This window comes from Varroa destructor, unplaced genomic scaffold (genome assembly GCF_002443255.2).
Source record: "Varroa destructor unplaced genomic scaffold, Vdes_3.0 BEIS01000001.1, whole genome shotgun sequence".
NCBI classification, from domain to species: domain Eukaryota; kingdom Metazoa; phylum Arthropoda; class Arachnida; order Mesostigmata; family Varroidae; genus Varroa; species Varroa destructor.
In genome coordinates this window covers 72,849,063-72,863,801 of record NW_019211454.1, presented here as the reverse complement: position 1 = coordinate 72,863,801, position 14,739 = coordinate 72,849,063, and the positions used below count along the sequence as shown (strand labels likewise).

General features: G+C 39.2%; 1 protein-coding gene across 2 annotated transcripts; it reads right to left on the bottom strand.

Annotated features, from left to right (window-relative positions):
* Positions 1-338: 338 nt before the first annotated feature.
* Positions 339-5,753, bottom strand: LOC111250515 (uncharacterized). 2 transcript variants are annotated; one of them, XM_022805909.2, is made up of 9 exons: positions 5,144-5,753; positions 4,665-4,797; positions 4,039-4,273; positions 2,825-3,364; positions 2,113-2,324; positions 1,683-1,864; positions 1,468-1,562; positions 722-832; positions 339-558 (listed from the first exon to the last, which is right to left on the bottom strand). In XM_022805909.2, exons 1-9 carry the CDS (start codon positions 5,199-5,201, stop codon positions 388-390), a joined length of 1,737 nt encoding a protein of 578 aa, XP_022661644.1. In that variant the 5' UTR covers positions 5,202-5,753; the 3' UTR covers positions 339-387. The 2 variants fall into 2 exon arrangements, with proteins under 2 accessions (XP_022661644.1, XP_022661655.1); XM_022805920.2 differs by lacking the exon at positions 4,039-4,273.
* Between the last annotated feature and the right edge of the window lie 8,986 nt (positions 5,754-14,739).

Here is a 14,739-nt window from a genome sequence, read left to right as displayed (position 1 = left end):
GACAACTAGCTAAACAGTTCCATGCTTATGAGTATCTTTATCCTCATGAACACTAGTTTATTTTACTAGAACACTAGTAAATTAATAATTTACAGTTGGAGGATTTTATAGGGTAGAGCTAACATCAGTGTATTACCCGCATTCATGCCGATACCCGCGATCGATGGTAGGCCAGCGGCAATAGCCCATCTATGTGCTCTGTGAACAATAACTGCTTCGTCATTTGGCCAATAAATAACATGAGGTGAGACAGCAAAAACTATCATAATACTATTTTCACCTGATGCCAGGCACGCTATTTAAACGTACGATCTTGTACAAAATAATTACACAATACATTTATTTGGAAGTAACAGTTTATTATTAATTAATGAACTATCCAATCCATCAAAAAATCAGAAACCTCTCGAATATGTATTCGGGTTCAGGATCATCGGAGTTATCATACGGATCCGTGATCGTCTCAATGGTTGGCATACGACCATTGTTGAGCTCGTTCATAACTCGAATAAAACCAGCCGAGCAATAGGTGTACAAGTTGCTATGATCATTCGTGTCCTGCGATGATCATCCGATACCAGAGAAATATAGAAATGTTTATATAATGATATATCTAAAGCTTAAAAACGACTCTGTGTACATTTTTTCAAAACGTTTTCAGGATAAAGGTAAACGTCATAATGGGAATTATCATACAATTAAGCAGGAATACCATACGTACGACAATATTAGCAGGAGAGATGTGGTATCTTCGACTGCCGCTCGCTACCGAGCCAATAGGTGAATATCCACTTACGGTTTTACCCAAACATTTCTTGAGAATCGGGTACTCCTTCAAATGTTAAGAAGAATTAGAATACTTTTAACCGAACGAGATACATCTCTCGTTGTATTACGGAGATAGAAATTTCTATTTTATTTATTTATATTATTTTAAATATATTTAAAATACAAAAAAAACGTATGGTTAAATATATTTTTAGAGCTATCTAACCGTACGTAGGTAGCAGCGCTAACAACGATTTTCATTTCTAAGGCAGTATTATAGTTTTCTTGTTTTTGTTCACCCTAAAACGTCCGAGAGTTACAAGTGACAAGTTTTAGCGCCTTATACGGAACGTTTTGGTCGGGTTGGGATTCCGATAATTAAGGTCGCTGCTAGGTAGCCTGGGTTTGATGCAACTGAGGTTACGGTTGCTAGTTCGACTCCGGAAATTAAATTTCCTCTGGAACAAATTTTCCTTCGAATCTCTAGTGATTCTAGCCTCCAAAATTATGGTGGCTTTCTCGTGTAATCACTACCTAATTATTTAGCGCACGGTGGCTATGGTGAAAGGACGATCGAAGCCTCGAAAAAACACCGCTGCATTCTAGTGATCTTCTAGGATTTTTATGCCTGCGCTAAGACAACACTTGCCATTCATGCCCTCCAAAAGGCATTCTAACATCAGGCAATTATCACCTCACCTTAAGGTTATCGGTTGTGGAGAGTTTACGCCATTCTACTCCCGAAAAGAAAGGATGAATGCGAAAATCCAGGTACTGATGGGAACACAGTCGCTCTGAAACGACAAACATTGCCCATAATAAAGACAAAGCTATATTGCGATTGTCTGCGCACAACATGCGCGCTGGTTTTCCTGCTCTCGGTTATTGTATACAAAAGTAAAAACTGTATTTACCTGGAGGTTTTTTCTGCATTAAAGCATTGACAAACTCTTGCAGGTCGTGACTAATCACTTTGTCCTTTGGCCATCGGTAAAAGCCGGCAGCAATCATGCGCTGAAGTTCTTCCTGTGTGCGAAACCGTTGAAATGGCAAGCGACCCGTTGCCAAGTGGAAAGTTGTCACGCCGGCAGCCCACCTAAAGGTCTTAGCCCCTGTTACTTTTTCTGTACGTCGTGAGTTTTTTTTTTTTTTTTTTTTTTTTTTTTATCTATTGCGTAAGCAGTCTGAGTTTAGCTCAGCTAACGTTAAAACGTACGCAAACGCTAATCTTCTTAAACATTGCAATGAAGTAAAAATTAATCTTTTTTTTAATAAAATACTGTAGCACGTACAATGCCTATTTCGGTATTTGTTATATAATAATAGATGGACTCTCACACTCACCAGTCCATTGCACGTCCATATCCCCTATAGGTAACACATTCGGGTGCCAAATATGGAACCGTCCCCGCTATCTGACTATCGAAGAACTCCGCAGGGGTTCGTATGTTGAAGCAAGTCTGGCTTTTCTTCACGAACTTACCAATGCATGTTTTCGCTGTATCGAAGTCGATCAATTTTACTCGACATCCAATCGACATGAGCAAGTTCGCCGGCTGTAAGACAAGCCCACGTTCGTTCGTCTTTCCTACCGCACGTTCGCCTACATGTGAATGCATATACGATCATAAAGGCCATCCTGCAAAACAACCCGGTTACAATCGACTACGACGTAGCCGAGCTGCCAGCCCTTCAACAATCATACAACCTGGATTCTTTTCTGTCTCTTCCTATCGGTCCAAAATATGTTAAATCATTTCTAGCCGGCACAAGACATGAAACCGAACACAACAAATCAGAAACTCTGCAGGGGCCATTATAGGAAATGCTGTGCCTTCATACTATTGCAGTTCTATAGTGCAATCATGTTAAGCTGACGTATCTTCTGCTGGGCGTACTGTGGATTCCTTGCTTTCAACGAGGACAATTGAATTCCCGTTATGCTACAGAGCTAGTTCTCTTTGAGCTCGTACTATTGATGCCGCTCGGATCTGTGCCAAACAATGATCCCATTTCAAAGAAGAGATCTGAAATCGATATGCTCACAAGCTCTTACCTTTACATCTCTGTGAATAAATCCTTTAGTATGCATATGTTCAAGGGCTTCTCCAAGTTGCGCTATAATGATACGCAAAATATCTTCTGGAATGGAGCGAGCTACTTTGAGGAGTTTTCCGAGATCGCAACCTCTAATGTATTCCATGGCCGTGATAAAAGCTTGCTTCGTCGAAAAGCATGCAAAGTACCTTACTAAGAACGGGCTGTTGATCATTGATGCGACTAGCTTATCCACGCAGGCATGTTTTGCCTCAGTTAAAAGTTCGCAGGGGATGATTTTAATTGTGCAGACCACTTCACCCAGATGAGCTTTATAAATTGTTCCAAAGCCACCTGATCCTAACAGCCGGTTTATGGTGAAGTATTTGAACTTCGCTGGCTTATACGGTGGCAAGTCGTGGGTGCTGCTCTTAGCTTCGCCGTGAAACACTTCTGCGACCTTAACCCAGTTTGTTTGATTCACCCCGCTGTAGTCTTCCAGAACGCCCGAAATTCTTTCCATTATTAAAATGAGCTTTCGGGTTAGCCGAGCCGCAATCTGCCAGGGAGCACAATTTGGTTACGAGCAGTATGGCCAAAAGTTACTACTATGCATGTAAGATGGATATCTACTCTTTGGTCAGTCAAGTATGTGTGTGCTTAACTTAAATCAATTCCTCCATTGAGTATCCAAATGCAAAATTATACTTTGTATATATATATATATATATATATATATATATATATATATATATATGCTTATCAGTTTATATATATATATAAACTGATAAGCGTGGTCAGCAATTTTTATTATTGTTGTTGTTATTAAAGCAAGTAGCCTGCAAGTATTATAAACGTTTTACAGCACAACATTTATTGTGGAAATTTATTTATTAAAAAAACATTAGTTATTTAGAATTAAAGTAACAGAACGCGGCAGGGTTTGGTTGTTACAAAAGACGCCTGACGACGGGACCAACTCAAACGAATAAGCACACTAAATTGCTCTAAAGTTGCATCTTAGAAGCTTAAAGTTACAGTCTACTAGAAGATCATATTTTTCGACAGAATCAAAAAACGTACGACACATGTGCCTAAAAGGGGATATCGGATCATATCTGTCATCATGTCAGATGACCCAATCGGAAACCGCAACTGTTTCAATGTCCTAACCTCATGAGTGTAAATCTGCAAACGACGCGCAAATTAAGCGTTCGGTTGAAAAGCGCTTACCGCAGAATCTCGCGTACTGGTTGGCCTGCAGTACTCCATCAAATACCACATATTTTCGAAGCCCTCTCGTAGAAGAATATACGATAGATCATACTGTTTTATGCCCCGGCTAAATTCAAGAGCAAGAAGATTAACCTGCAGGCAGATGTGATGTTCGCGTGGATAACGCGTCAGCTCAGGCAAACCATTGGCCTTTGCAAATATATGAAGCAATTTGCGAGCCTGATGAAACGCTCTGAATGAATAAAACAAAAATATTAAGAAAAATTGTAGCTGTAGCAAAGCTGCAGTGGTCAGAGTAACCTATCACAATGTTATTCTGACAAATAGGACAAAACAATTTTACCGGCCATCTTTACTACATACTTTTGCAACTTTAGCGCATTAAACGACAAATCATACACTGAAGCTCGTTATAAAGAACCCATCCGCCATGCCTTTAAAATGACCAACTGTCTAGTTCAGCAAATGATCCCATTTCGTACACGCGTCAGAGCATCGTGCAAGCACATTAGAATGGCTGTCGTTAGCGCGGCAGTCTCTTGTGCATGAGCTTACTGCACGACGAACGCACAAATCGTTCTGTTGATGGGGCAGCACGCAGAGCTGCCGCTAACTTCACTCACCCGGGAAGCGCTTTGTCGACTTCTTTCATCACAGGTCCCTCGAATATCCTCTTTTTTTTCGCCTCCGCCACGACCAAAAACTCTGTTCGTTTTTCTCCCGGTAGGAGCTCCTGCGACGAACATGGCACCAACTCTGTAAAATAGGCGAAACCGGCATCAACACTGCTGTTTGATATTGTGCCAGGCTTATTTACAGTGCGCTCATTGAAACCGCTGAATGCACAAGCATTTCGCCACACGCCAAACTATCGGCAGAATGTTTATATTGAAGCAAACTATGAATCGAGGTGCGAAAGCGTAAGAACAATAGATTTTCACGAGTTTTTCGCAATAATTATTACTTATTTTTATGTATTTGTATACATTACGCGAACAAGCGAAGACGTTTACTTCACCTCGATTCAACTGAGATACGCATGCTGTATATATCAGTATCCTGCAAAAGTACGTCTTTCGTTTACTGAGTCACTGATGCGTACCATGATTTGATGCAGGAGTTCGGTCTGTTGTAGATTCTTCAGGGTCCACTTTTGTCATAATTAATCAAACATCAATCAACCGTGGGCTGCCACCCAGCTGCACTTTGATATCCAGTCACCATATTCTTAACTTTGTTTTTACACCTCATTGATGATTAATTGTCCCAACATCTAATTTAGTAGATGATACGAGTGTAAATGGTTTTAAGTCAATTTTTCATGGCAGTTTTTTCAATTTTTCATGACAAACTCCATAACGTTTCATTTCTTGAGGCATTCTTTCAAGAATAGTGGCTTTAGAGCAGGAAGTGTGAAGAATATGGTCTTTGTCTCAAGATAATGTTACGACTTAGAGTTGTTTCTGCGATCCATATATTGAAAGGGAGAAAAAAGGACACGAAGAGGCTATTGAAGAACTTGTTTCTAGCTAAAGCTCACTTTTAAAAAATCTGTGAATGTGCGTGGCAAGAGAGAGAGTAATGAACAGTACTCGGGAAATCGGAAAAATTGAGTGTCGAAAATAAAAGGCCAAGGGCCCGCTAATTTAAAGCTCTCGTGTGCCATAAAACCAGCTGATATTATTGAACAATATCGAACAAAGCATCTGTTAGCACTTCGGTATAGGTCTTTCTCGCACGGATTGCAAGCTACGAAGCCAATTTCATCAACTGAAGTTACTAAGCAACCTAAGTGCTCGACATGCGGGGTTAACGAAGTTCGACCTCTATAGCGTCTATGAGTTTTTCGTTTCGTCTATTTACATTATGGAGCTTTCGTCTCAAAATAAGCCTGGCCGAATTGTCTAGATCATGTTTGAGATTGTCTAGAATGCGTCTAGAAATAAGCGCCTTTACGCGTTTAAATTGATAAGGTAAAGTTGGTTTTTAGATACAGATATTGGTAAGTATTTATACTCAGGAAATATATTGATTTTCCAGATGGGTCTGAGAATAGAATCTGACAACACAAATGAATAGATGAGTTTGATTGATCGCTTTGTACCTTTGGCTCAGAAAACCTTATAATTATAGTGTGGAATGTAACCAAACGCGTTATATCGTTCAGACTACCTGTTCTATTTATTAAAGGATACTCGAATTTTGGAGAAACTATTGTCATGATAAGAGGGGACAATAATGGCGTATATCCAAGCGATGGTCGTTGATTTTCGTTTTACTTTTCCGCGCCTGGCTCCAGCTGGGTTTGTCTGTCTTTTAGTTCGAATAAAATCCAGTAATCCAGATAAAGTCAACTAGAGAGCTGCTGGCGGAACTTTTACGGCTTGCAAGGCGTCACACGCGTGATACGCGCAAATTAAAATCAAATCATAAGAAAACGTCGACCGCCGTCGGTATCGATACCAAGTAAAGAATTATAGGTATGATAAAAACGTCCAAGGATGCAAAGAGCTACATAAATACTGAACTCAAGTAATGTAATTGAATTATCAAAATGTTTAAATTATCTAGGTATTTAACTCGCCCCTGAATGCTTCGTGTCCATGGCCATACGTGAAACACACAGTATACACTCAGCAGTAATACGTGAGGCTGTTGCCATTTCACTGAGCAAATAACATGCTAGTAATACCGGGAAGTATTTAGAAACTGTGTCAGAGCCTAAGAGCAAGGTACATTAAAAGAGAGTAACGCATCTTCGATCTGGTAGACATCCGTTTTTGACAGAACAGGACAGTTTAACGCTCGTATCTGAACTATTTTGCTACCCTATTTAGCTCCTTGATATTCGTGAAACCGTTTTAAAAAGCCACCTCGAAGGCCACATTCGAAAGGCTTCGGAAACAACACATTCAGAAGTATCAGACATCCTCAGAAGCCCAGGGTCCTACCGCTGTATCGACATCCTCCATGAAATCTTGAGCGATTTTTTCTCAGGAGTGGGCAGCGCTATCACATTACAGAAAAACTGATCTACAGGTGGTCTATTATAGATGTACCAGGACACTTTTCATGTGGCTTTAATGTAGATAAAGCGAATTTAGACATGTAAATTAAGGGAGGAAAACGACCTCTAATCTCCTTTATCCCAGTAGTGTCTCATTAAGGAAATATTGTATTGGCTATGTCTGAAGCGGTGCTGGTGAAATCGTTACAAGATAAATATGGTTCCATCAATCTTTGTTTTTTTGCAATTTTATTTTAGGTTACTCTTGATACCAACTTTCTTACACCAATCGATAGACCTTGACGAGGTGAAGGAAAATGCAGGGTAGCTATACATTTTCCTACAGCTAGGATGCAGATTTCGGTCGAATGTGGCAGGTTTTTCGCTTGTCTAACACCAGGATAAACATTTTTTTACATAAAGTGCATGTTTAGGATGTATTTACTGGTACTAATTGAACGCTCTCGACGGGCTGAATAAAATTCAATGCAATACTTAAACGTAAAACTGATTTTTCTAAGTAAAAATTGTAAAAACCCGAATCAAAAACCGCAAGTCAACCGATGGGTGTCAGTGGATCTGGGGGTGAGGTTTTAAGTGTTTTTTCCGAATAGGCTACTGTTCGGTTGAATTTTCTTCGTAAGTCATTTTCAGAAAAAAGATCATTTGTAATCTCAAAAAAAAAAAAAAAAAAAAAGGACGACACATTTCATCTATTGCAATAAAAACTCTAAAGTTTTGGTCGCGCTCCAAATACAAAACAAATATGCCAGCAGAGGTATAACGAATATGTGCCTTCAGTCAATGCACTATATGGAACGAGTCGTTTATTCAGAAAGGAAAATTAATTAGAAGACCTTTTAAGCCTTGGTGACGTTCCAGGAACAGAGTTATATTAAAGCATAAGAAATGTTTATTTGATTTTTGTAGGAAAGGTGAAAAACCAAAGGGAACGTTTTTGTTAACCTCCAATTAAAAAGGAAAAAATCCACATATCACGAAATGTATACATATATTTTATTCGATGATATGTATATATACACTTACTATATCACCAGAATAGAGAATATATATCTATATATACGGTCCTTATTTAGTAGAAAGTAACAAAGGAAAAGAAAAGGCGAAAAAACTTATGGTTTAATGACGTCCCGGGGGACCTTAATTTAATGTTATGTGTCCACCTATTTGGTAAAGAAAATTTACATTTTTTTAAGCTTCGGCGACTTCCGAAGGACAGAACCAACCGGTTAGAGGATTCTATCAATGCCTTCTAAAGCTCAAGGGTTCAGCAGCAGGGAAGATTCCATAAAGGTATGCTTTTTTTTTTTCTGTACAAGCTATATCGCTATGTCTTAATGCATAGTTGAGATCATCTATCGTATTATTCCCAGCTATTTTTATACCATTAGGGTAATTATGATCTGTTTAATTATTTTTGCTTCCAATTTAAATTGGTATAAATTTGTGTGAAACTTGTCGAAATTGGTTCTATGGCGAATTCTTAAATAAATATACCAAGCTGGGTAGTCTGAAATTTGTCGTTACCGAATGCTAGTCCTAGACCAGTTAGAATGATTACCGGACAAATTTTCAAAATGATCCTTGCGTCCGATCATTATAGTAAAATGTATTTATTTATGCCAGTTGTCTTTCATTTCCACAAAACAATGGAAGTCACAGTTTACCCATAACATCGAGCTACGTCGATGACTCCTTGTTGGTTCCTTCATTTCTGTTAAATCCTTCCGTACGCTTCCAAAATAAGCTATTTTCCAGGCCACACTCTGGGCCTTAGACTTTCTGTCGAGAACTCTGTTGATTTTTCGCTTTACACAGACTGTTCCGCACTGGGCAAAGCTTCACTTTTCAAGCTAATTGAATCATTGTTGTTAAACAGAGAATTTTTGTCCTATCGAATGCGCCTTGTTGCAGCAAGCAGGCTAACTATTACTTTGCTAAATCAATACTGAACCAATGTATGTCAGGTACAAGGGTGAAGTCTATTGGTCATCTATATAAGGAGCATGCTGAAACAGTGATTGTAGTAGCCTCAAAGTGTAAACTACGTACTGAAACCTAATCAGACCATCTATTAGTGTACTGGATTTTTTTGGCATTGTGCAATGACTTTTCAAATTTTAACCATTAGTAGGAGCATCATATATACTGTTAACGACAACTAAGATATTATCTAATAGATCTCGTCCACTTCTAGTAAAGTAAAGGGAAACGTTTCACTAATTATAGCGGAACGATGTGATCTACTTGCACGTTTTGACGACGCACGAGATAACGCCTTCCATAGATGCATTTTAATCATTGTGATCCCGATATCTTTTAGTTGTTAAGACACTCCTTTCATTTTCTGTTTTAGACATAAGCTTACTAAATTTATATGTTCTCACTTTTACATAAATCGCATGAATAAATAACGCTGTCATATAATAGGCGTTCACTGAACGCTCCATCTTCTATACTACAGGTGGAGCCTGTATAGCTGCTAGTAAACTGCCTATAATTGTCAAATATACAGGCGGTATAACTGATTTCGTTTCCCATAATAGTTTCTAAGTGTTCTCCGACATACGTGTACTGATATCCATATTATAATTCTGTATGTACGTACGTACGTGCATTCTCTGAAACCGAAACATCAATCATGTCGCTGATCTTCTTGCTCTATAACAACATAACTATACTAGATATTAGTTATTCAATTACGATCCATTAGCGACGATCTCACCTCTATACAGTATATATATTATGCAGTCTTCTACTGTCCCCCCAGCGCGGCCTACCTGCCGTAAACACTCACAGTAATTTATAGCTAACAATTAGCCTAAATTGCCAACGGAACATGCGGCGATTCATTTATAGAGGGTCGCCCGATGATTGAGAATGTTCGAATAGGACCAGATTCATAAATTAGCTTTAATGCTCTTTCTGAGAGCACAGTTTCTAACAGCGTCATAGAAGCCAATCGTTTCCTCTGTTACTGCCGACGACGATGGTAATCATAAATACATACAGTGAACAAATGAATCGCCGGTGGCTCTGGCTCTGGAAATAACAGTTTGTTCAAAAAAAACGCAAGCGCGTGCCTACACCAGGCGACAGAGTTAGAGCAGGGTCAAACAGAGGAGTAGAGAGGCAACATTCGGTTTGTGTTTGGGTCCTTTCAACCGTCCCCACAGCGTCATCGTCATTACTCGAGGCACCGGAGTTGTCGAGTCACAAACAGAAAGATTAATGGAAGCTGATTAGTCTATCTGCCCTGCTCGTGGTAGTGCTAATGTCCATGTTGTCTATATAATATGATGTATATATTTGTCTTTTTAGTTAAGTGTTTCTGCTTTTGAGTGAGACGAGGTAACAAATATGGCTCATATTGTACTTCTCGCTTATTACAACTAGTACTTCAACTCTGTTATTGCTATTGCCATCGGTCATTGGGACTTGTGCTTGAATGCTCGGTGTGTGCCAACATTTGCTAATATTATGACTTTTGCGAAAATGCTAATAGAACGGATTGGAGTTATCGCATCACACGGTAGGGACGTCTCTAGGCTCTTCTCCCTCGGTCTGAGTGCAGTCAGATCAGAGGAAAAATCAAACGAATACTCAGAGATGAGAACAAACCGAACAGATATCTATATTGGAAAAGTTCTAGGCGCTTCGTCTAAAGTGTTTGTAAGTCTGTGCTTAAACCTAAAAATTACTAGATGAGCTTCTCGGTCATAGTGGACGTGCGTAGTGCAATGCTTGGACGCCGTCTGCATGTTTGAAACGTCGTTGAACCTGAATTAGATGTCATCTCTTGCCATACATATTACTTGCTATTCTTGTAATAGATTTTTTTATTCATCGATGCCATGTCTATTCTGTTTCCTACCGTACACCATATAGACTAGACCGCATCGTCGAACACCCATACGAAATGCTTGTATTAGCGCAAGATCACGACTAAGTCGCTTGGCAGGTAGAACGAAAGTAGGTTAGCGGCTAAAAAATATTGGTTTTAGTTAAGGAAGAAGTTCACCAGCGTTCAGTCTTCTCGTCCAGCCTGTACACAACGCTTGGTTACATCCAAAAACCCGTGAAAAATAAAAGTAGAGAGAATTAAGGGTAAAGTTTTGTCTTAAATGGGTTTTGAACCCACCAAAGAGAAAACAAGGAAACACTTCACAAGAAAAAAAAAGACGAAAAAAATTCAATCTTACGTTGTCGGATTGAACCTTCTCTTTAAAGGCGCTATTAGTTCCTATTAAACATGCCGAACTAAGGTTCGCTGATCCTTCCAAACGTCCTACCCATACAATTGCAGTGAAAGCTACATGAAATTAGGGAACTATGGAAATCATATTGACTGTAGCGTGAAAGTTATTATTGAATAAGAATTCATCTATTTATAGAATTATCGAGATTCTATGGTAATTTCTGCTTAGTAATGGAAATGCCCAAGACAATGAAAATGCGTCTATAAAAAATGCACTTGTAATCATAGTATGCATGTATATATATATATATATATAAGTCTAGTTTTAAGTAAACCCTATCATATAGCGACCGCTGTCGTAAGTTATTATAAGTATGAATAGAACACTAGTAGATTCTAACGCGATGAAATGATGCATGGAACATGAATCAATAAATTTCCGTACACAATTATCTGTTCCAATTGGAAAATTGTTTTGTCATTACGGGAAAAAACTAATATTACATTGCTGCTTTTTAGCGAGTGGCCTAAGCTATAGGATTAGGCTACTACAAGCGGGTCCGGCGAACTTTGAGGTTGAACTAGCTAAATCAGGATTATGATCTTCTAATACGTATTTTAGGTACTCTCCCTTATTTTCTACGCGTTTGCCTTAGCGCTCTGGCAGCCTTCGGGCGGTCATATACTTATTATTCACGTTCCCATATTCATGGCGTTTCGAGGCGTTTTAGAGCACGGAAAGCCCCATTTGAAAGTATTATAATCACTTTATGTCCGAACCCACACGACACTGTCACACTTATTGGCTAGTTGTGGTGACTGGATTATGTTTCGTTTATGGGGACCGAATGATCCAAGCCGGTTTATCTGTTGAATAAAGTTTTGCACATCCAGTCCCATATACTGTACATTCGTCCAAAGCTTTCTTGTAAGTTGATTCAGCCAAGCTTCGATGAATTTCCATGACATTGTGGCATTCGAGGTGCAAAATCTACTCTATTACCGAGCGTTGACTTTTGTGGCTAGAATATGTTTTTCTTTTGAAGCCACTCCTTCCGGAAAGAACTTACTTTTCATTTACAAGTTTCCAGAAGACCGGAGTATTTACCTTCTACATCTTGAGTGTTTCAGTTTCGAAATCGGCTCACTTGTAACCGCTGAGGTTAGTTGAAGACGCCTTGCAGAAAGGCTTCCATATCATACCGTAACAGGAAACTTAGTCCAGAATTCACTAGTTAAATTACTTGACTTTATTTTGAAAGGAAAGCCCGAATAAGCATTGTTTTCAGGCACAAAGTCAAAAAGTAAATCAGGCCTTATTTAGCAATTATTAGACGAGTCGGTGGCCTTCGCATTGCGGCTATTTTGCTATTAAAAACATTTTATTTTACCTGCATAGAGCTGAAACAATAGCTGCATACACCAGAACAATGGCTGAGTATCGGCCTATGATATCAATAGACATAAAGCCTAGTAGTTACTATTTTCTAGTATAGTTTAAACACAGTTTCTCACATAATATAGTTAGACAGGAGAAAGTTGTAGGATTGTGTCGATTGCAGGCCGACGTCTTTATCGGCATCTGATTGCACCTCTCCTGAGACCCGATCGTGTTAGCCTGCTGCCGTCCTGTTGGAACTATCCAGTTGCGGTAATCACGCTTTTTTGACTTATTATTAAATTTCTCTCTTTACATTAACAACCCCGTCAACCTGGTGCGATCACCCCCTATTGGCAGTGATCGGTCAGTCCGCGGAAATGATTCCGCCTTCCTACCAGAGTGTGCTAATAAATTCGTTACGTTGTCACAATTAATCTATTAAGACTTCACATGTATTTTGCTGCTTGAAAAAGTGACCGGTGGTGGCTTCAATATAAATCCAAAATAATTTTACTACGCTTATAGAAATGGAATTCACCTCTGACGGTGCATGGAAAGCCAGTCTGACACCTCCCGATGTCTTGTTGAAACGTTGCAGCAATGTAGATGCCTTACTCAACTCTATCCTTCGTCGGTCACATCCGACATTTTGTCAACCTTTATTTGTCTGTTGACACAAAGGAGATAGTAAGAAGAAATAAGAAGGTCACTGGAAGGTAAGGTTACGAAGTCACTGCCACAAGGTAACTGTAACGGAGCCACAAATTATGTTAAGAAGAATCGACTGCTTGCACATAGTAATAACCTCATCAATGTAACAAGGTCAGTGAAGCGGGGTAATACATTAGCTAGATGAGGAAAAAATGGAATAGCTGCTTTGCAGTTAGGACTGCAGGTTCTCAGGACAAATTCAACGGAAACCTGCAACCAGGCTGTAGTCTATGTCAGGCTAAGCATAAAGCGAATAAAATTGAGAACAGACTGGATAAATAACTGCGAAAAGGTAATGGTGCGGGTGAAGCGGGATAGCGTACATTAGGCTGTTTAGTCGAATGCTGCGAGGAAAGCGTTTGATGAAGTTGCAAGGATGCTAACCCCAGGAGGAGGACCAACTGTAGAAACACTAGCTTTAAAAGGCAATCCGGGGGCATTTTAGCTTCTTAAGTCTTTTCGTGAGACAAATAGATGTGACTTATCGTTTTCCGGATTAAAAACTGCAGTAAGGCAACTTATTGAGAGGAACGATCGTGAACGCATAAAAAACCATAACTGCGCTTCCCCAGCAAAACAAGCCCGGATGAAATCCGCAGTTCTCTTGTTGCAATGAAACTCCAGAGGCCCAAAAAAGTCAACCAAATTGATTTGGATCTTTCTAAGTGTACTGATAAAACTGTTCGGATGACGATATGATGTAAAAAGGTCCGTTCTTCGAGCTGAATAGACGTTCGTCCGGAATATACTGTTATGCAACGTGGGATTAATTCTGAGCTAATCAATTTCCTGGCGTATTTTCGCAAAATGCGGATCCACATGAGGACGACGCTTTCGTTTGTACAAATACGTATCGGAAAGGAAACACATTGCGCGAAACATAAATAGAAACTTAAATCATTAGGACTAAATAAGAAAGGCGCAATCCTAATAGTGCAGCACATATTCAACAGCGTTTCATTTAAAAAAAAAATACCTAAAAGCGCTATGAAGCAGTAAATTGGACCTTACATATTATCTACTTTAGCGGAATTTGGCTAATTATTGGGTAGCATCGGAAAATAAAGGACACGTATATGATTAGAGAGTTGTAACAGAGGTTTAACACATCCAAAAATCAGGCCAAACAAAGCTACTGTATGATTGACATAGAATTATATATAAATGGTCTGATCTACAAATTTCATCTCCATATACTTTTCCATCACTTAATCATTTCTGCAGTGTGTCATCCTCATGAGACTTATGGCTGTAGGAAAATTGTCGACAGATTTAAACTTCATTACTTCTCGACACTCTAATGATCATTACCCGGAATCACATTCGTTTTATTTAAAGGGGCAAAGTCGTTGCAACTGTATATAACCAAATCATCTGGTA

Excerpts from the sequence above, each read along its gene's own strand:
- LOC111250515 (XM_022805909.2), bottom strand. The coding sequence starts at position 5,201 with ATGACAAAAGTGGACCCTGAAGAATCTACAACAGACCGAACTCCTGCA. Across the intron at positions 3,365-4,038 it reads CCAGTACGCGAGATTCTGCG|ATTGCGGCTCGGCTAACCCG; the intron begins GTAAGCGCTTTT and ends GCTCCCTGGCAG. Across the intron at positions 1,865-2,112 it reads TATGGACGTGCAATGGACTG|GTGGGCTGCCGGCGTGACAA; the intron begins GTGAGTGTGAGA and ends TAAGACCTTTAG.